Source organism: Sorex fumeus, unplaced genomic scaffold (genome assembly GCF_029834395.1).
Source record: "Sorex fumeus unplaced genomic scaffold, SorFum_2.1 ptg000006l, whole genome shotgun sequence".
Classification (NCBI taxonomy): Eukaryota; Metazoa; Chordata; class Mammalia; order Eulipotyphla; family Soricidae; genus Sorex; species Sorex fumeus.
Window position 1 is genome coordinate 61,945,019 of NW_026606063.1, and position 23,641 is coordinate 61,968,659.

General features: G+C 38.1%; 1 protein-coding gene across 1 annotated transcript in view; it reads left to right on the forward strand.

The window, feature by feature from the left end:
• Positions 1 to 15,259, forward strand: part of ST6GAL2 (ST6 beta-galactoside alpha-2,6-sialyltransferase 2) — a 46,764-nt gene extending 31,505 nt beyond the window's left edge. The window contains exon 5 of the mRNA XM_056125482.1: positions 14,644 to 15,259. Coding sequence (XP_055981457.1) covers positions 14,644 to 14,915 — 272 coding nt within the window. The 3' untranslated portion in view covers positions 14,916 to 15,259. The remainder of the gene's footprint in view (positions 1 to 14,643) is intronic.
• Positions 15,260 to 23,641: the final 8,382 nt, after the last annotated feature.

A 23,641-nucleotide genomic window follows, 5' to 3' on the forward strand; every position in this document is an offset into this window, starting at 1 on the left:
CAGTGAGAATGGAAGGAAAAGTAATCACCAAATGGATAATAAATGAGTAATTCCTCTAGACCAAACTCAGGGTTGAGCTTCAGACATGCAAGGGTAACCAAGGACAGATCCTACCCACTAGAACTCAGTGCAGTGAGGGAAAATCATGGGAGTGTGTATGCACATAGAGAAATATAGTTACAACTGCATCAGATGCAATAGGGAAATGAACAGGATGCCTTGAGTTTACCCTACATTGCATTCCTTCTCTTAACCTAGAAATTCAAAGTACAAAATGAAATCATTTTCAGGAGTATGAATGAATATTCTAGTTCAGTATTTCTGTAAATTGAACCTGCATCAGAATCACCCAGAATGCTTGCGTATTTCACATCTAATTCTGTGAAGCAAAGTACGGCTAAACTTAGATATTAAAAGAATAGTAAGCATTTATGATCTCACAGTTTCTGTGGGCCAGAAAACTGGAAGCATGTTGTCTGGATGACTAGCTTGATGTCTTTCTTGAGACTGCAGTCAAGCAGTCCAGACTCAGGCCAGTATGCTTCCAAGATGGCACACGTACATGACTGCTTGCTCTGACATTTTGGTTCCTCTTTGGCTTAGAACCTCTTTGTGGGTGGCTTGAGTGTCCTCATAACTTGGCACCCAGCTTCCTCAGAGTAGGAGATCCAAGAGAGAGAAAAAAACAAGGAAGATGTCATACAACCCATTGGCTGTCTTCTGTGTGTTACACAATTAGACTGCACTGTTGTGGGATAGAACTACACAAAGATGTAATGCCAAGCTTGGTAGTCCGGTGCCATGCTGGAGAGTGACACCACAGTGTCAAATGGTTCTTCCTCTAGACTGTATAAGTAGGAGGAGATGGCAAATATCTCAATTTCTGGGCTGGAATGATAGTACAGCAGGAAGGGCATTTGCCTTGCACGTGGCTGACCCTGGTTCATTTCCTGGCATCCCATATGATCCCCAATCACCACCATGAGTAACACTAGAGTGCAGAACAAGGAGTGACCGCTGACCATCGCTGGGTATGACCCAAATAGCCAAAAAAATAATTCTTAATTTCTAATAGGTTCTTGAGTAATTCTGCTGCTGGTGGTCTGCAATTTGAGAACTTCTCTTTTATGTTCTTGCTTTAGAGATTCTTCTTTATTATTTCTAATGGGAATATTGGTAGATTTAAGAGATATTAATGGTCAGCAATTCTTCCACCAGAGTTTTAGTTCATCCACCACTAAAAAGACCTCGCTATCCATTTTCCCCACCTCATTTCCCCCTTTCCTCTGGTAACTACCATCGTTTTTACTAAGTCTTGTATTGTATCTTGCCACTTTGTTTTAGTATTTAATACTCTACATATGAGTGAAACCATCTGATAGTTACCTTCTACTTCCTCAAGTGTTTCATTGGCATAGTCACCACATTCATTTTATCCCAAAAGGCACAATTTCATTTTTAATGGCAGCTATTTAAAATTGGGTGAAACTTGAGTAATCTAGTTCTTGGGGTATGTATTGATAGATGCTATGTAAAAATGATAAGCATTTGACTCACTAGGAGAACATATGATTCTTTAATAATTATTAGGACTTTCTCATATTTTGAAATGTTTAAACACAGGTGGGATCATTAAGTGCTTACTAGAACAATAAATATTACTAGAAATACATCTTTGTCTTTTGATACTTTTGTAACATTAAATTCTATATTTTAGAATCATTAGATCTTAGATGACAATGCATTATTTCTTTTTGTTTCTTTAATGACATGAAATTTACTTCCACTATAGCTAATGTACTTATTTTATGTTCCGGAAAGATATATAAAATGCAATAAATATCCTCTTGCTAGAAATGTCTTTTAAAATTGATTTTGGGGATCAAAGAGATAGCTCAAAGGGCTTTGCATGCAAGAACCTGTGTTCAGTCACAAGTACTCAAACACAGCAAGAACTAGGAACAGTACACAAGTACACAGAACAGTCACAAGTACTCAAACACAGCAAGAACTCAAATACACAGGCATGAGTAGTCCCTAAGCACTCTGCCTGTGGCCCAAGAGCCGAAAGAAATAAAATGAATTGTTTTTTCACTTACTTGCCTGCTGGGTTCTATTATCTTAGGATCCATATTCTTGGATATAATGATAGTCATGAGACATTATATCAAAAGGCTGTTCCTCTGGGAACAAATAAGCAAGTTCCAGTTTTCACTGATCTCAGGAAAGTGTTCTTACTAGTATGCAGGACAATGCTTTAGCTAGTATATTATCTTTAAGAAGTAGTCTTGTACCTTCAAGAACAACCCAAAGCCCCATATCAGTAAGCTCCCTAATGGTATACAAACATTTAGGCCCATCTTGATGTATAGGGTCTGTGGGATGTGTTGTGTGTTATTCTGGAAAAAGAGATGTAAAAGATATAAAAGGGAAGAATTCTAGAACAGTTTCTGTCAGTTTTTGCGCTATTCTGCTATTCTGAGTTTTCCGCTCTTGAGATATGTCTGTGTCAGCTTCGTCTCTGATTACAGTGCTTTGAATTGGAGGACTGTGTTTTGTTCTTGAGTTATACTGGAATCTGTGAACTGGAAGTTTCTATAGGGAAAAAAGATCTTTCTGAACATAATACTATAGTGAAATCAGATTTGAGCACAAATTCTTAATTCGAAATTAGATAAATTATTCTTGTTTAATTTGCAAACAACAGGGGGAGCATACTTGGCAGCTATCAGAGCTTACTCCTGGCTCTGTGCTCAGGGATCACTCCTGGCACTACTCAGGGTATCATATGTAGTTTCAGGGATCAAGTATGTATTGGTTGCATGCAGGGCAAACAACATAATGGCTATACTATCTCTCCAGCCTCCTTTTCAAATCAAATATTGACCACATACTGGCTTCTTTATTCTCAATGCTGTTTGAAAAAATGACCCCTTTTCAATATATGTTTCCACATGACAAGAGCAAAATAAATATTTGCTGAATGAACAAGTAAAAGGAAGTTGTCCTTTATGGTACCTTATAAAGTCTCACCTTTGAATCAGTTGGTTCACATGAAGGTCATCATTATCATCATATATGTATATCTATCTATCTATTATCTATATATAACTTTAGTTGTGCACTAAGACTTTAGTCTCTGCAAAATCAAGAATCAATTATTGGCTCCACTAGTCAACAAAATATGTGACCTTCAGCAAGTTACTCAAGCACCTTTGTATTTCATGATATTCTTAGCACAAGAAAGAGTAGATCATGTTTACTATTAGTATAATGAATTTGTAAAGTTTTATGCTAGGTAATATGACAGTATATTCTTAAATATTATTAACTTTTGTCAGATGATATATAAGATATAATCAATGCTAAAAGATACAAATAAAGGACCAGGTAGATAGTTCAAGTGGATAAAGCATGTGCAGGCCTTGAGCTTGATCCCTAGTACATCATGGTCCACTGAGTACCATCAGATATCGCCACTATAAAAAGAGACAGATCAAATAGCACTGTAGTACTGTTCTATTGTTCATCGGTTTACTCGAGCGGGCACTAGTAATGTCTCACAACAAATTGTGAGACTTGTTACTGTTTTTGGAATATCTAATACATCACAGGGAGCTTGCCAGACTTTGCCTTGTGGGCGAAATACTCTTCGTAGCTTGCCAGGCTCTCCGAGAGGGGCAGAGGAATCGAACCCTGGTCGGCTGCATGCAAGGCAAATACCCTACCCACTGTGCTATCGCTCCAGCCCACACATCAAATAAGTATTCATAATTCATCTATTTCTTTTATTGTTGAGTATTTAGACTTTTTAAAAATATTTAATTTTTATTTTAAAATTTTTATCGAGTTGTTTTATATTCATGTATCAAGGTACCTGAAATATATTCTGTTTATTTTTTTCTTTGGGACTATATCTGGCAGTGCTTAGGGGATATCCTGTCCCCATTCTTGGGAGTAACTCTAGTGATGCTTTGGTGCCATATTAAGTGCATGTGATTGAACCTGGGTAGAGTGCATGGCCCTTATATCTTATTTTTTATATCTTATTTTTATGTGATGACATAGACTTTTGTTTCTTTTATAGACTCTTTTATTAAGCTGCATTCCCAAGGGTTTCAGTTTTGAGTCAAGTAAGATATGACACTTTGCTGTTTGTTAATAAAGCCAAACAGCTTTTTCTTTTAATTTCTGTTAAATCCGTATTTATCCTTAGAGCTCACAAAATACACTGATATATACACTGAACACATTTTTTAAAAAATCCCCTTTTCAGAGAGGCAATAAAGAGATTCTTATACCTCTTGGATGGCATGTGTGTACTTTTTATTTTATTTTTAAAAAAATACTGATGTTTCATGATAACATTAATATTTAGGCAAACAGTGTCACTATACTACAGCCACCACCAGTATGCCAATATACTTTAAGTATTGCCGTTAAGTGTGCAGTCACTAAGTCCTTTATTGGGTTTTCCTCCTTCATTGCCCCCACCCTCCCAACCCCTAAGTTCTGGTGGTTTTTATTGGTCAGTCTATTCTATTTTCCACATATAAATCAGATCGTGCAGCATTTGTCCTTCTGAGTCATTTCGCTTGACATAAAACCTCCCAACTCCATCTAAATTATAGTGAAATGCAAGATTTCATCTTTTCTTATGACTAAGAAGTATTCTTTGTGCATAAATACCATGTTTTCTTAAGCCACTCATCTGTTGTTGGGCACTAGACTTGTTTCCAGTTTGTGGCACTGTAAATGATTCTGCAATGAACATAGGTATAAAAAGATATTTCCAAAGTAACGTTTTTATTATCTTGGATAGATGCCAAAAAATAGATTCATCTTGTCATATAACAGTTCTATTTTCAGTGTTTTTAGAATTCTCCACATTATTTCCACTGAGGCTGAACCTGGTAGCAGTCTCAACTGTGGCAAATGTTCCTTTTGCAACACATTCCTGCAAGCATTGTTTTATATTTATTTATTTATTTATTTTTGCTTTTTGGGTCACACCCGGCAATACACAGGGGTTACTCCTGGCTCTGCACTCAGGAATTACTCCTGGCGGTGCTCAGGGGACCATATGGGATGCTGGGAATCAAACCTGGGTCGGCCGTGTGCAAGGCAAACACCTACCCACTGAGCTATCGTTCCAGCCCCCATTGTTTTATTTTTTTCTGAACTTTTTAATATAGGCCAGTGAGATATAGGTGCTGTCTTACTCTTATTTTGATTTGCATTTGACTGATAATCAGTGCTGAGCTGATAAATACTTTTTCATATCCCTGGCTATCAATATGTCATCTTTGAGGAAATGTCTGTTCAACAACTCTACCTATATTTTGGAAAAAAACAAGCTTTCTGTTGTTTGTGAGTTTTTCTTTATGCATCTTGGATATTAGCCTCTTGTATGATTTTTGTGTGCAAAATACTTTTTGTGCAAATATTTTTTCCCAGTCAATAAGATTTCTTTAGTTTTAGCCATTTCTTTAATAGTCCAAAAACTTTTTAACTTTACTTAGTCTGATTTGTTTGTTTCTGCTTTTGTGTTTCTTTCTAATGGAATCAAATCATTGAAGACACCCATTCAGTAAATATCGCAAAGAGTTCTGTTTTCCTCAATTTATTTTACAAATTCTGGTCTAACCTCAAGGTCTTTAATACGTTTTTAATGAGCTTTTGTGTTCTGTGTGAGATAGCAGTACTTTTTTTTTTTTTACTGCCTCATTTTCCCAGCAATGTTTATTGAAAAGGCTTTCCTTGTACCACTTAAAGTACCTCTTTGTCATTAATTGTCTGTCAATTCTAGTCCATTGATTTGCCTTTATTCTGAAGAAAGCACAGATTTTACTAACATAGGTTTATTTTATAGTTTAAAGTAGGCAATGCAATGCTACCTCTAGTCTTTTTTCCTCAGAATTACTTTGGTTATCAAGGAATTATGTAGATTTATACAAATTTTACCAATATTAATTTTATTTCCTTGAAGACTGTCATGGAAATTTTGATGATGATTGTGCTCAATTTGTTAATACTTTAGTAGGATCGTCATTTTAATTATGTTAATTTTTGCCGTGGAAAAGGAATGTGTTACAATTTGATTGTGTCTTCTTCTGTTTCTTTTAATAATAGCTTAAATTGTCAACAAATAGTTTTTTACTTTTAAGTGTTTTCTCAGTACTTGACTTTTTTCAACATAATTATAAATGGAATTTTTTTATTCCTTACATAATTCTTTACATATAAAAGTACACAGAATTCTGTGTGTTGATTTTGTAGCCCATTACTTTACAATATTGGTTTTTGTTTTGATGAGTTTTTTAGCAAAGTCTTGAGGAATGTATATGTGTAATAATATGTCATCTACAAATAGTGGTATTTTGATTTCTAATTTGAATTCATTTAATGAATTCCTTGTATTATTGGTATGGCTTGGAACTCCATTACTATGTTGAATAATAGTAGTGGAGTGGACATCATTGTATTGTGTCTGATCTAGTAAAATCATTTTCAGTTTTTCAGCATTGAAGAAAATGTTAACTATAAGTTGGTGATACATGGCTTTTATTATATTGAGATAAGTTCCTCCCATCCTCATTTTTTCATGTCTTTTTTTATTTCTTCTTATAAAAGCATGTTTTATCATTACTCTTTACTTTCTCTTGGAAAGGGACTCCCAAGTTGTGATCAGGGCGTTGAAGACTCTTTTGGTCAATTCTCATCCGATTAGATTCAAGGCAAAGGCCCTGTGGTGCCAGGGACCAGTCAGGCAGTTCTAAGAGGACTATGCCAGTTATTGAACCAGGACTGCGGTTGGGCACATGCAACATTAGCCTCTGTCTCCCTCCTTGTCCCTTTTCTTTACTTTTATTAATGTAGTACATAACATTAATTAATATGTACACTGAACCATCCTTACATCCTTGGGATAACTGCACTCTTGGTTGCAATTATCCATTTACTATATTGCTAAATTTTGTTCATTAAAATTTTATTAAATCTATACATTTATGTACATCAGAAGTGGTTTTCTTTTAGTTGTTCCTCTGTCTACTTTTGGTATCAGGATAATGCTGGCCTCATAGAATTCATTAGGAATAATTTGGTTTTTTCAACCTTCTGGAATAACTTAAGGATGTATATTAGAACATTTTTGAATGTTTGGAAGAACTCAGTGGTGAATCCATATGAACCTGTGTTTTTGTTTGGTGGGAGACTTTTGATCACTGTTTGTATTTATATGCTAGAAGCTGGTCTGTTTTCTACTTTCTTCTGACACTGTCAGGAGATTGTAGGATTTTTAAAAAATGTTCCCTTTCTTCTAGCTCCCACAATTTGGTGGCATAAATTTGTTTACAGTAATATTGTGTGATCTTTTGTGTTGTGTTGCAGTGTCATTTTTCTTCCTTTTCATTTCTATTCTGATTTATTTCTTACTTTCATTCTCATGGAGTCTAGCTAAGGGTTTTTCAGTATTTTTCACTGCAGAATTATCCTGATGGCAGAGCTCCTTACAGGTTTGCAGTGGGCAGTCAGCATGCACACACACACACACACACACACACACACACACACACATGCGCGCGCACGCACACATACACACACACCAGCCTTGATATCATTGTTCTTTTTTATTTTTATAGACCTTATTTTTACTCTAATTTTATATTTTTATTGTTTTTCTAGTTTCTTGAGTTGTCAGGTTGTTATTTAATTGAGCCTTTTCTCATTTCTTGTTTAATGCCTATATACTTATGAACTTCCCTTTTACAACAGCTTTTGCTGATTCCCATATGCCTTGATAGCTTATTTCTTTATTCTCATTTATTTCTGGGCTGGAGCAATAGCACAGCGGGTAGGGCATTTGCCTTGCACGTGGCCAACATGGCCGACCGGGGTTCGATTCCTCTACCCCCCTTTGGAGAGCCCGGCAAACTACAGGCAAAGCAACTACAGGCAAGCTACCCATGACGTATTCGATATGCCAAACACAGTAAGTCTCACAATGGAGACATTACTGGGCCCACTCGAGAAAATCGATGAACAACAGGAGGACAGTGACATTTATTTCTAGGATTCTTTATATTTCTTCTTCCATATCCTCTTTGACATACTGGTAGTTCAGTAGTTTTGTGTTTAGTTCCCAACTATTTGGTTCCAACTGTTTGACCACATATGGTTCATGTTTACAAATTCTGTCCAGAAACTGTAGTGTGCATTTGTGTTGCTCTGGACTGCTGCTGAGAATTTTCCATCACAATATTCCTGTGTCAGTTGTTACCATGGGGAGTAATAGATAACTGCTATTACTCAGTGATTGCCTTTGCCAGTCCCTAACCATGGTGTCAATGCCCAACAAGTTTGGGCAGCAACTGTGAACTGCTTTTTAGAAGTACCCAATAATCATGCAGACTCAAGCAGATACTCAGATATATACTAAGATGTTTGCTCAGTCTGCATTTCATTGTTTATCAAACTCAAACTGACATGAGGTGTTCTCTGTCCTGAACTCTAGGCAAATGCTTTGTTGTTCATTGGAGGTCTGAATTTGTACGTAGTAAAAATGTGCAAAGGAAGTTTCACAGGGACAACAGCTACCACTTAGCTACCACTATTCCACCCTGCCTTCAGTTTGGAAGATGCATCCTGCCTTTGTGCTGTTTTGGGTTCACAAAGGGCTCAGAGCTCCCTACAGGCTTGCACTGGGCATCCAGTATACAACTATTATCAACTGTATACCTGGGTATCTTGTTTCACCTAGTTCTTTCCTCCAGATCAAGTTTTGTAAGTAATCTGTGTGGCTCTGAGCTTCCTTTGGGAGGCCCAAGTCCAGAAAGATTAAATAATTATATTGTACTAGGCAAAGGCAAAACTTATCAAACATATCTATACATGCAAAATATAGTTTTATGGAGACTTCTTTTATAGGGCTGGAGCGATAGCACAGCGGTAGGGCGTTCGCCTTACAAGCGGCCAACATGGCCGACCCGAGTTCGATTCCTCCGCCCCTCTCGGAGAGCCCGGCAAGCTACTGAGAGTATTGGATATGCCAGACACAGTAACAACAAAGTCTCCAATGGAGATGTTACTGGGCCTGCTCGAGCAAATCGACGATCAACGGGAGGGCCTTTACCTTTTTTTACTTCTTTTATAGAGAAGTTCTTTCAGAATTTGTGTTTATCTGAATATGGGTTTCTTATAGAAACTTTGTAACAAAAAAGAAGTATATGTACTGCTTGATATGCTAAGTAACCAATGTGACATTTTGCTAAGACCAATTAAAACCCTTACATTGCATTATGAAATATTTTTAGACATGCAATTTGGTAAATAAATTTCTTTTAACTAATAATTTCCTAGAAAAACTTACACATTTTTCCTTTCCAAATGAATTCACTGTATTGATGCATTTATGAATATTAGCCTAAAAACAACATTAATTGAAATATAAAGTTTTTATAAAAGCTGACCATATGTTCATTTTATTGACTTGCAAAGCTATATTTAAAAATATCTAAATACTGATCTTCTTATCAAGAGTCAAAGTTTATATTCATTTTCAAGGCTATGAAATTATATTAAGGATGATTTTAAGGATAATTTTAAGGAGTAATTTAACACAGCAGTAATTTAACACAGACCCAAGTTTGATCCCATATGGTCATATGGGTTCCCCAGTCCCTTAGCAAGGAGTAATCCCTCAGCACAACCAGATGTGGCCCAAACAACTCCCCCACAAAAAGGTGAAAGTTATTTTGATACTCTATGCATAATTACTAAATGTAAAAATTCTTTATGTTTTGAAAATAAATTACTAGATTTGTGTTACTGTCATCTCATAGGTAAATCTATTCATCAAAAAAGTTAAAAGTAATATTTTAATGATAACTAGGTATCTGTCTTCATATGTATAGCAAATGCACTTAGTATAATGTGATACTTTGAATGTATACATTATAGTGTCTGTTCAGAAAAGATTTAACATGGCAGGGCTGACTGCTGATCTTTGGAAGGCTTTATTTTAAGGTTGAACCTTGGCTGGCATATGGGAACTTGGATCTCAGGAAGGTTCCCAAATGAAAAATACACTATTCCTCTTTATTTAGGTAAATTGTAAGCCTTATGTTGAACACCTGCAGTTGCCCTTTTGGGAGTTTGGAATTTTGGTATCTGCCAGGTAGAGCAGCTTTCACATGACCAGCTTCCCTTCTTGGCAATATTTTATCAGTAGGTTGAAGAATTAAGAAATCTTGAATAAATTCCATGTTCCTGGATTCTAGAAGCTTTTAGGATTCTAGGAGTCCAAAAACTTGCACTGGATTTTCCCTTGATTCTGCCTATATATTTTTGGGACTTGTATCTTCCACTGTGACAAGTTATAGCCCCAAGTCCAACTCTGTGTGTGGTCCATGGATACTCCTAATCCATTATCAAAACTGGGCTGGGCTGAGTACTTTGTACACATCTAATGTGTATGGCAAATCAGATATCTAATAATCATGTGTTGGTACTTAAATTTATAGATGCAGTGAGATACATCTAGAGGTAGAACACAAGCTTTTTTTCTTCAATTAAGTTTTTCAGTTAAAACCCTTCCTTCAAGTAAACCTTGTAAATTAGATTTGATCTTCTGAGAATACTTTTTTTAAAATTTTTATTAGTGAGACACCAGGAGGTACAGTTGTAGACTTACAAATTTTGTGCTTCGGTTTCAATTATACAATGATCAAATACTCATCCGTGGTGGTGGGAAATGGGCACTGGTGGGGAGAATACTTTTTTATCTATAGCATTCCATTCTTATTTAAACATGTTTTCCTAAGACAAATACATATATGCAAAAATCAGATGGAAGGATATGAAGCCTACTAAAAAATTAGGTACTATCCAAATATAAGTAAATATAATCATTTTGGCATGGGATTTGGCATACCTGTTTAGTAGTAGCACTGTAGCACTGTCCTCCCATTGTTCATCAGTTTGCTCGAGCGGGCACCGGTAACGTCTCCATTGTGAGACTTGTTGTTACTGTTTTTGGCATATCAAATATGCCATAGGGAGCTTGACAGGCTCTGCCGTGCAGACAGGATATTCTCGGTAGCTTGCCGGGCTCTCAGAGAGGGACAGAGGAATCAAATCTGACGGTTGTGTGCAAGGCAAACATCCTACCTGCTGTGCTACCTGTTTTTAAATTTAAGGAATAGTCTTTTTAACTCACTTTCCCCCTTAGACATTCTTTAAATAATAAGCACCATGTCCAGTTAATAAATATTTAAAAATGTTTTAATATTTTTCAGACGTATACCGTGGAAACAGTAAGTCACTTAAAAAAGACATAGGAGAGGAAACTAGGAAATGTAAAAATAGTCCGTGTTTCTGGACTGGAAGAATTATTATTGTCACAATATCTATTCTACCCAAAGCACTATAAGATTTAATGTGTTTTTCCACCAAAATCCGTTATGTCTTCAAGGAATTAAAACAAACACTACTGAAATTTGTGTAGAAACATAAGACCCAATGAATAGCCAAACCTTTCTTGAAAATAAAGATTTTTGGAGATTGCATTCCCTGACTTTATACTCTAAAGCTGTAGTAATTAAAGCAGCACATTATTAGACTAAAAGATAAGCTGATATACTGCTTGAAGCACATTTACTGATTTCCACTACATACTAACTTATAGCCTCTTAAATTATGGGTAGTGACCTTACATGGGGCATCTAGCTAATTGGAGGATTGTGAAAATTTTGACAACACTGAAGTTTTCTAAATGTGTAACAGCCAAAAATTAATTAAAATTAACCATAATGAATCTGAGATGTTTTCAGTACTGCTTCCCCATTTTATTTCTCAGGCAACAAGAGATTGTATGTGGGAAAGATACTTGCCTTGTACACAGCTGACCTAGGTTTATTCCTCTGCTCCTCACAAGGTGCCCTTAGCCCTTGAGTACAGAACCAGGCACCAAAACAAAACTAACAAAAACAAAGTTACAGGCTACTGAAGTGAACTCTTTTGATGTTTCTGAAGTATCCTTTTTTTCCCTTTCACTCCTTGTCTACCAGGCAGCTCCTTTAAGTTCAGGTTTAACTATATAGTACAGTGAGTAAGGAGCATGCCTTGTATGCGGCCAATACAGCCCCCAAGTCCTTCCAGGAGTAACCCAGAGCACTGTCGGGTGTTGTTCAAAGCACATCTCCCTTTAAAAATAATAGAAAACTTAATTAAAGCAACTTTAATACTTATGGTTCCAGGGAAGAAACAGTTTTGTTAATATAAATCTTACCAATGTCCCCAGCTTTGTCTCTGTTCTTTCAAATATTTTTTTATATTTTTATTTATTTATTTATTTGTGGAGAGTGGTCCCATCATGGCTGGACTGGCTCCGGAGGTCCTCAGCTGCTGAGGCTCTGCTCAGGGCGACGGGGTGGGGGAGAGAAACTCTACCCTCCCCCCTCCAAGGGGCCCTCGTGAGGACAGCCAGCCGCGGGGGCAGGAGACTCTGTGCTGTTCTCTGGGAGCTGGGTTTTATAGTCTCTGCGTCTTGGCTGTTGATGGGACCAATCTGGCTCTGGCGGCAGCTGGCATGTGTTATGCCTCCCTACTGGAAGATGGCAGGGAGGGATCTGGGTGGAGAAGGCCCAGTCCCAATCTGAGTAGGCTTGGAGACCTCAGCCCCGGATCCGCATGCCTGGGTTCCTCTGCCAGTTATTTCATGCATGAGGCCCGTCTGGACATGTGGAGAGTGGTCCCAGCATGGCCGTGGCTGGCTCTGGAGGTCCTCAGCTGCTGAGACTCTGCCTCATGCCTTTCATGCCTCATGCATGAAAGAACTGGCAGAGGAACCCAGGCATGCGGGTCCAGGGCTGAGGTCTCCAAGCCTACTCAGATTGGGACTGGGCCTTCTCCACCCAGACCCCCCCATCTTCCAGTAGGGAGGTGTCACACACACCAGCTGCCACCAGCTCCAGGTTGGTCCCATCAACGGTCAAGACGCAGAGAGTATAAAACCCAGCTCACAGAATCGCTTGGCCGCAAATGCGGTCACACAACATCTTATTATCTTATATTTCCTTTGGAGAGCCTGGCAGGCTACCAAAAGTATCCTGCCCACACGGCAAAGTCTGGCAAGCTTCTCATGTCATACTCAATATGCCAAATACCAGTAACAATGATGAGTCTCATTCTCCTAGTCCTGAAAGAGCATCGAAATGGCTCTTTTAAAATCTCAGGGCTAGGAAGAAAGAGACGTTACTGGTGCCTGCTCAAGGAAATCGACGAACAAAAGGATGATCGTGATTGTGATTTATTTATTTTTTTATTAGTGAAACATCATGAGGTACAGTTATAGACATACAAATTTTTGTGCTTGGGTTTCAGTTATACAATGATCAAGTACCCATCCCTCCACCAGCGCCCATCCTCCACCACCACATGTCTCAGCATCCCTCCCACCCCCCATCCCCCCATCCTGCCTCTGTGGCAGGGCATTCCCTTTTGTTCTCTCTTCCTTTTGGGTCCTGTGGTACTGTTCTTTCAAATATTTTATGATGCATTAATATCAGGCAACTATTTTTTGTTTGTGTTGGGGAACACACCCAATGGTGCTTAGGACTTATTCCTGACTCTGTACTTAGGGATCACTTTTGGTGGGCTCAGGGAGCCATATGGGATGATGGGGACTGTATCCACCTTGGCTGCATGCAGGACAAGAACCCTGCCCACTCAGTCTCTCGCTGTATTGTCTCTCCAGCCCCTATCAGCAACTATTTTGTAAGTGTTGTTTATAATGTGTGTTTCCTTGGAACATGATGGTCCAACAAATGCAAATTTGGTGGGCTTGTAGGTATATGCAGAACGTGATAAATGACTGATGGGCTTGTATGCAAAATGTGATAAGTGATATTCTAACTTTGAGGGTGTAAATCTGCTACTCACTAGATAATGACTTCTTAAGTTCAATAGTTTTATCTTTTCATTTCCTGTTGCTAGAAGTATCAACCCCTGGTCTGTATTGACTGATTGAATTTTACATCTTAATGTAGATGTAAATTATAACACTGTAAAATGTTCTAATAGATTCAAGATAACAAGAAGGTGGGTGCCAAACATTTATTACTGGCAGTATCATCACTGCAAAAAAAATATTAACTTCCCATTTGAAGTTCACTAGGTGCTAAATTTCCTCCTCTCCTCTCCTCTCCTCTCCACTCCTCTCCTTCCCTCCCCTCTCCTCCGGTCTCCTCCTCTTCCCTCCCTTCCTCTCCTCTCCTACCCCCTTCTCTTCCCCTTCTCCCCCACTCCCCCTCCTCCCCTTCTTCTCCTCTCTATTCTTTCCCCTCCTCTCACACCCTTCCCTCCCTTTATCCACACTTCCCTCTCCTTGTGTCCTCTTCTCCCCTATCCCCTACCCCACTCCCTCTTCTCCTTCACTTCCCTCCCTCCCCTTTTCTTCCTCCCACCTTGCCTTCACTTTTCCCTACTCCTTCCCTTCCCTTGCCCTCCTCTCCTTCCCCATCCCCCTCCCCTCTCTTCTCTTTCCCTTCCATTTCCCCTTCTCTCCCTTCCCCTCCCCTATTTCCCCCTTCCCCTTCCCACTTTCCCTCCCTGCCCTGTCTGTCTCTCTTTTTTTCTCATCAGGAATCCTCATCATGATGTCTATGTGCAGTGAAGTGCATGTGTATGAGTATCTACCTTCTGTCCGCCAGACGGAGCTTTGCCATTACCATGAGCTGTACTACGACGCGGCCTGCACACTTGGAGCCTACCACCCACTGCTCTATGAGAAGCTGTTGGTGCAGCGTCTGAACACTGGTGCCCAGGGGGACCTGCACCACAAGGGCAAGGTGGTCCTGCCAGGGCTACGGGCTGTGCGCTGCCCTGCTCCCAATCCTGCTGTTCCCCAGTCTTGAAATCACCTTTGGAGATGAATGTGCAATAAGGTACTACTGTTGTACAATAAATCACAGAAGAATACTTGAAGATATATTTTAGGCAATGTTAGTCTTGAGTCTTTAAACTGTAGTTTAGTGGTGGCCATCAGAATTCTTCTCTTCCTAAGCCATTGAGTATCACTGCTTTGAATATAGAATGAAATTTTTTAAAATAAAAGCTTGAGAAAGATCTTTTAAAAGGGAGAATAGTTTGCAGGAAAATGCAAATGTATAACAAATGAATGCTGTACATTAACAAATGTTAACTTCCTTTCTGCTATGGACACCTCTTTCAGGGTTGGTTTCAGCTACAGGTTTCAGTGATATACACCTTTATGAAGTGGTTTCTACCTAGAAAAAAAACTCAAGTTGAGCTGTGTTGTTTGTAGCACTTAGTGTGTCAGTTTTACATGCATTCATCATTAAAGGTTCTAGAGTTTCTGACAAATATCTGAGCTATTATTAAGATGTGTTTGACAACAGAAATTTCTCAGAGGAAGTGCACATGTTTCAAAATATCTCTGCTTTCAGTTGCTTGCTGAATCCTTTCTTTGTATCCAGACAAATTTCTAAAACCCTAAAGCACCCACTTTGAGCAGTCCAAGAAAAGGCTTTTCCTGGTATGCTACCACTGAGGATTCACTTTGCTTTCCCATAATACTTCTTAAACCAGCTAGAAATGCAGGATGAACCAGATGGAGCAGAATATTGTCAGTAAGACAGTACAGTCAGGGAGTTGCAGGGTGCCCTGGACTTTTTATCTCCTTACCTCCCCACATGTCATCTACCCCCAAATCCTCTCATAGTAACATGCACTGGCATTTAACATATTTAGCATGTCTGATGAGAAGGTTTCCCCCAATCAAAATAAAGACTTAGGGTGCAATAACCCTGTGCAATAACCTGTATTTCTCTTAACTCAATTTCATGGAGGTTACTATCAGCTATCAACCTGACAGGGTTGTACTGAATTATTGCTAGTTCTGCCTAAAAGGCAGATATTTAAGAATTTCCTCTTTGGGCCAGAAATATGAGTCAAGAACTGGAACACAGACTTTAGTGTCCAACTACCCTCACTTCCCCAGAGAGAATCTTTCCCTGTTTTTTTTTTAGATATATTTTACGTCATCAACATAACAAAAATCATACATAGAATTGTCTGCAGTCATTGTTTTTTAATAAAGGAAATACATATATATATTAGAGTTTTAGCAGCTTGAGAGAAAATTGTCATCTCAGTGTGTTAGTTATATTCAGTTATATTTATTTTTATTTCATGTTTTTGTGGTTTGTGGAAGTCAGGGCCTCACACGCAAGATGCAGGCACTCTACCACTGAGCCACATCCTCAGCCTGTTACTCAACTTTCATTACTTAAACATTTAAAAATGAAAAACAAAAACTTTTTTATACAGTTAAATAAATATTTTAGAATAACTTAATTATAACATTAATTTTAATTTATAACCAAAACATATCTCACCGGTGCAGTTAAGACTTCATGGCAATGACAACAGCAATTTAATCCATGCAAATGTGTGATATCAGGAAAGTTAATTGGAAAAATCATTTATTTCCACAGCATTCTGAGAACCATTTTCTTCAATGATAATGTCTTACAGAAAATAATAGCTTCTGTTTTTCGGTTAGTCCATGCTATAAAAGCCAGGCTGGAAAAAGGACACCTTGATTTTCTTATTAGTGCATAATTGGAAAATAAAGACTAATTGTAAAGTTTTAATTAAGACACCAAAAGCCTATTTCAGAATCTATGAGAAGACTCAATGATTTTGTCCTGCACACCTGCACATGTTAAGTTACACAGACGTGGGCCAAGTCACTTTTCATTACGATTTGCATGTTTGGACGGTGGAGCCAGTGAACTTTACTCTGGTGAAATAGCTCTACTGAACCCCCTTCTTGCAGCCTTGGCTTTACCCATACCTGCCAGGTCTGCCTTTAAATGCCATGGTTTTGACTTTACCTTCACAGACAACATCCTTTCCTTACAACCTTAGTAAGATGTCCTTATTATCCAGGGCATCCTCATGGATGACATGAGATCTTGGTTGGAGGGAAGTTTATAGGGGTTGATGTAATTATGCCAATTGAAAACTCCAAGAAAATATTTCAGATATTTTAAATACCATTTTATTATTGCACATACACTTCTTTTAAGTAATTTTGATCTCATTGAGGTATGAAAAAGAGTAAAGGTCACAAAAAAAAAACAATTACAATTTTGAACTTTAATAAAGGCCTTAAAGACTGTTGGGAATCTGGGTCATTAAATATTTGGAAAATATATTACACATTTCACTATATCATAGATTGAGTTTTTTCTGTTCAAAAGTTTAAATTGTTTAGAGTCCCAAATAAATTAGGTATTGTAGTTAATATTAGCCATATTGGTCCCAAGTGGCAGTATTTTGCAAGACATTAAATCATTGTATGTCAAATTTACTGAGTGGCAATAACCACATGGCCATTCTCTGGAGTTAACAATACAAGTTTTCCCACTCTGTTCTTCCCAGTCTCTGTCCCTTCCAGAACTTTCCATTCACTTCTGTGAAGGGATGCTGATGAAATCATTACGGTGCAACCTGAAGCCATAACTTGGCCATTTCCTAACTCTCAGGACTAACATTGTTTTGCTGCTTTACATTTCAAGATAACTTCACTTGTTTTTTAAAGTTTTATTGTTATTTTGATTAAAAAAATGGGCATGCCTGAATCAGGAATGATAACTTATCTACATCTGTGTTCCATTTCCTGATTTCCCAATATGTCTTCCAGATACTAGGACAAGGTTTAATGGATTCAGGGTTCCTACTATTTCCGAGAAATACCAGGGATGCCCCACGAAGTCTTTACAGGCATACATTTATCAAGAACTTTGTGTGTAGAAGCACAAGGTGGTCAGTAAAAACTTGCATGCAAATATCAGGGATTTATGTTAAGAAGGAATGAGGGATTTTTGTACATCTTTCATTTACTGGGTCATTTGCCTAGATGCGGGACTCAGAAGGACCTTCCTTTAGCTATAGCATTTCTTAGATTCTTGTGCTCTTCAGCTGTCTCTGAGCCAAAAACTTTATCAGTACTATACTTTCTAGTAGTCACCAGTCATTATTTCCAGAACACCTGGACAAAGTAATGCTGAAATTATAGGATGATGTCTTCAAAATTGAGAAATAAAAGTAGCTGTTTAAGGTTACTGTAAGGTGGTTTGTTACATGTTTATGAACTCATTCATTCTGGTGGAACAGATTAATACCTGGCTATTGGCAGAGCCCTCTGGGCAGGAATAGCTGTATTCACTGAATCAAGTATGTCTTTGTTGGCTGCAATAAATGGAGCACAAGTGTCACATGAGTAATTGAATATGGGATAATTTTGTGTCAAAAATGTGATTAAGGTTCTCTCCAACCTTCCTTAGAGATTCAGTGCACAGTACATTTGCAGCTGGTGACAAAGAAACCTGGCCTTATCCTTTATCTTTACTATGGGAAGAGACAGAGAAAGGATGAGGAGTTACTGAGAAATACATGATAAAATACAGAGACCAAATAATCTCTGAATATTGTCTTTTCAACTTCTCACTTTAGAGCTTTTACTCAGTAATTTCATGAATAAAAGCAGCCACATTTAGAAATTAAGTGCTTAGTTTAAAAATATACCTGGTTTCAAATCAGGTACAGACCTGTTTTTTTAATACTCTGGGTTTTTTCACTGTGAAATGATTCTGCATGTTTCTTTCACTTGGACATTATTTACAGAATTGGTCAGTGAAAGATATTTCTTTCAATTCAAGGAAATGTAAGTTTTGATTCTTGTTTTATTAAGTGAATGAAACCTTTTAGTAAAAAAAATAAATCTAGCATATTTCTCTACAAATGATAGGCTAATAGAATTTAAAGAATTAAAGACATTGATATAGTTCTTACTCTTGTTATAAAAATTATGCATATAGATATAGTTATATAATTGTATATATGCGTATCTAATTATATGTTTGGTTTATATTGTCTCTTCATCAAACTTTATCTGAAATATTTACAATACATTTTATTTTAATTATGCAAACACCAATATGTTAAGTGAAGGAAGCCAATATCATATGCCCAGTTAAAATAATTTAAGTCTTTTGGAGCCAGAAAGGCAGTAAAGTGGGTAAGGAATTTGCCTTGCATGTGGCTGATTCCTGTTGAATCCCTGGAACCACATATGTTCTCGTGAGCCCTGTAAGGATTTATCCCTGAGCACAGAACCAGGAATAAACCCTGGGCACAACTGGGCATGGCCAAAAAAAGTCTTCCAACATATGTTTTCTACATATTATAGCTATGTTCAAAAGTATGGCAGAAATATTTGGGCTAGAGTGCTAGCACAGCGGGTAGGGTGCTTGCTCTGCACACGGTCAACCCAGATTTGATTCCTGGCATCCCATATGGTTCCCCAAGCATTGCCAGGAGTAATTTCTGAGTGCAGAGCCAGGAGTAACCCCTGAGCATTGTGGGAATGACTCCTCAAAAAGAGAAAAAAATTAGAAAGCATTCTAAAGATAGAACATAGTACCAAAAGATTGTATCCCAGTCATATGCCTAATGCTCATGACTTTGACAAGACCTCCCATTGTTCATCGATTTTGCTCTAGCAGACCCAGTAACGTCTCCATTTTTTTTGAGCTTGTTGTTACTGTGTTTGGCATATTGAATACATCACGAGTAGCTTGCCAGGCTCTGCCATGCAGGCAAGATACTCTCAGTAGCTAGCCGGGCTCTCCAAGAGGGGTGAAGGAATTGAACTCGGGTTGGCCATGTTGGCTGCGTGCAATGTAAACGCCCTACCTGCTGTGCTATCGCAAGACCAGGGGAGAAATATGTATGGAAATGGTCTTACAAGATAGAGTTTGAACATATTTAGTGCATTGCTAGTATGAAAAATCTAATATACATGACACCACACATCCTGTTTTACTCTCAATAAATTTTTCTGATGAAAATGAGTAAACTTTTTTAACAGTTTTAGGAATTTTTTGTATAATAATTTTTAAAAATGAAATGTGTACTCTTCAAACTAATTGAAACTTAAGATTTTCCAGGAGTCACATTTTAAGAGTGTTTGTACACATTTGAACACTTTGATATTTTCTATTTTGGTTTTGTATATTTTTATGTATACACAATGTACAGATTTTTCTTGTAAATAAAACATGTTTTCATTTGACTAGAGTTTGTTTTAATTCTTAGATGTGAGTGGCAAAAAAAGAGCAATTCCTAGAGCAAAATAAAATCCCCAAACACCTGGCAGACAGCCAGAATCCAATTAGCAGTGTGGAAAGAATTAAGTAACAATATCATGTTTTCAAACTGTAACATGTACACAGCATTGTAGTGTAACGTTAGTTTGTTCTTTCTCTCTGTGCTCTGGTTTCCCTATCTGTTAATCACCTATATATTGAAATCAGACCCTGTGACTTGTAATGTCAGATCCTTCTAAGGACTCTGGATTTTGTATTTGTAAGTCAAATATTGCTTCTTGCTTTCCCTTTTGTCTTTTGCATAGTTTATTTTAGAGCAATGTCCTTTTGTATAGATAGTTAATGCTGTATTTTTGTAACTTGGGAGTTAATTAGCTGCGAAATAATATTTACTCCTGGACATCTGTCATGTTTACTCGACTTAAGCCTCAGTTTCCTTTAGTCCCTAGCATCCCAAAAGCAGGGTCCCAACGAAGGGACTAGATAGGCCCACGGCAAGCTGTAAGCTACCCTTACATCGGAACAGGACAAGCCAAGTGCCTTAAAATTTATGATAAGTTAGAGCACGGTTGTGGACAAATTTTGTCATGACCCAAAGAGAAGTGACTAGACAAGGACACTACTATGGTTAGGAAGAACTAATCTGGACTGAGAACTGTAGTTTGGAATCTATAGTGAGTTGTTCCCAGTAGAATCACCCTTTAAGCTTAATATATCTCTTAACTCTGTCCATACAAAATGACTAGAAAGATTATTAAGAAGTAAGCGTAAGGTCACTGTTTAAATGGTTATGGACTAAGGAAAGGAGAAATATGCCCTTACATGAAATTCTGCCCTTGAGCAGATCTCCTAGCAGGATGAGATCTTTGTCTTGGAAGAGCTCCCTGCCCCCCCCCACCCCACCCAAGGAAGAGCTTTACATATGTTGATTGTGCTATCTGACCAATGTGTAGTTGCTACCCAAGTCTGGAGGTTGGGCTCTTGACTAAGGCTGTGAGACTGGGAGAGGGAAGAGGAGCATGGGGAAAGTAGGAGACAGGAATGAGGGGCAGTGTGAGACTGGAATGGGGCACCACTGAGATTGGAATAGGCATCCGGGGAGAATGGAATAAATGGCCAGACGCGAATTCGAATAAACGGTAACTGCTCACCTGCCAGCTTGGCGACCCTTCCCTTCTTCATGTGTTTGTTGGTGATGTCTGCAGGTCAGGGTGGGGAAATGGCTCATGGTCACTGATGGCACGTGGCGAGTGGCCACACACACTTTTTGAATACACACAGCATGAGTTAGAAGTGGGTTAGTTTTGTTCATTAACAGTGCAAACACCAAGTTGAAAAGGCATATTTATGCTGCCAGTCCCTAATGTTGACCTAATTAAAACATGGATCTGACCTGTAGACCCTGACTGGGAAGGACCAGAGTTGTACACTCAAAAGACAAACCCAGAGAGCAGCTGGAAATGAGACAGTCCTGATTTGTTACACATTCAGGAGGCGGCAGCCTGAGAGTTGGAAATGTTCTTGTCAGGATTAAGGGACAAGAAAAGAAATGATTTTAGATCATTCAAAGACATCAGGGAGAAGCAGAGAGAAACTCTGAAATGAGGAACAGGGTAGGAAAGTGAAGGTTAAAGATAGAGGGAGTAAATACAAGTACAAAGACAGTGCTATTTGCATATCAAAGCCATTAATTCAGAAAAATACAAGACTAGAGTCTTAACTGGTTGACAGCACTGTGTGCTGAAGTGCTATGTTCAAGAAACCTTGGTGGACAGAATCACAAAAGACAGGTCATTCTGCACTAAACATTAGTTAACCTCTCTTCCTATGTTAGATGTTGACTCTCTGGTTCATGAACTTTTGTAAACAAAGTTGTATTGACTTACAGCCATACACACTATTTACATATTGTGCATAGCTCCTACAGAGTTAAGTTAGTCATGACAGAGACTCATAATACACCAAGCCTAAATATTTTCTGGTCCTTCACATGTTATAATTAATCTCTGATTATAGATACAATTTATCAAAAAATATTTTAGTAACACTTGAGGTACATTGTGTCTCTGTCACCTTCACTGTCACTGTCCTCCCGTTGTTCATCAATTTGCTTGAGTTGGCACTAGTAGCATCTCACAACAAACTGTGAGACTTGTTGTTACTGTTTTTGGCATATTGAATACGTCATGGGTAGCTTGCCAGGCTTTGCTGTGCTAGCGAGATACTCTCTGTAGCTTGCCAGGCTCTCCGAGAGGGGCGGAGGAATCGAACCTGGGTCAGCTGCTTGCAATACAGATGCCCTACCTGCTGTGCTATTGCTCCAGCCCTTTGTGTCTCTGGACTCCTCACAAAATCACCTTTAAGGTTGACTTATTAGCCCCAAGGAAGTGGGAAATAGAGAGGTTAATTCATCAGTCTACAGTCACACAGTCAGGAAATGACAGGCTCAGTCTTGTTATCATTCAAAACCCATAAAAGGAATAATTGAATTAGTTTTTTTTTTAAAGTAGTTATCTTTGGATGAGAGAGACAGTGGAGTGTATGGGGCTCTTGCCTTGCATGCAGCTGACCCAGGTTCTAAGGACCACCTGATGCAGTCTCAAATCAAAACATCAAACAAAGTAGTTCCTGCCTGAGATTTGAAAACTGCTTCAGTTTTCAAATATTCCCCAATAAATATACTACAGATTTAGATTAGGAGAATAGTGATACTTGAATATCTTTCAATGTGCTTTTAAATGTATGGCTCAACAGAAGACCCGACTTTTTTAGTTCTATAAACATTCAGAAAGTAAAGTGTGTCTTCACTATATATGTCAGTCAAGTATAATTTTTATTTTGTTATTAGAAGCAAGCTTTCTGTCACAAACCATTGCAAAGACAGCCTATGATACAGTACAGAGAAAGCTGACAGCGATAGTTGACAGTCCATAAACTTTATTTCCAGCCACTCTCCAAACTAAATTTTATCATACCAGAGAAATAAATAATATTTAACATAGAGAATGAGACAGCAGCTGGGAAGCTGATCACAAAAGTTAATGTAAACCAAAACATCAGTGCTTATGGAAAATGCACCTCTGTCATTGCTGACTTACTGGCAGAGGAAGAAGGATTAGAACAGTAACATACCTCTTGAATATTTAAAAAATCATTTTGGCATAAAGAGATCAGGGAGGGAACTTTTGAACGTTCTTATTCTCATCTTCAAAACTGGTTTGAGTAAATCCAAGAAAGCACTGAAAAAACTACAGGAAGACACCCAGCTATCAGATAGCCTCTGTATGTGAGGTCAGATGATGAAGAATTAGTAGTGATGGAACTACCATGGTATCACTGGAGGCATTTAAGATATAGCTCAAGATCTCCAAGACAAGAGACCAAGCAATGACATCTTGGACAACTCTCACTTCAACTAAGTAGGAGGTATGTATAAAATATGT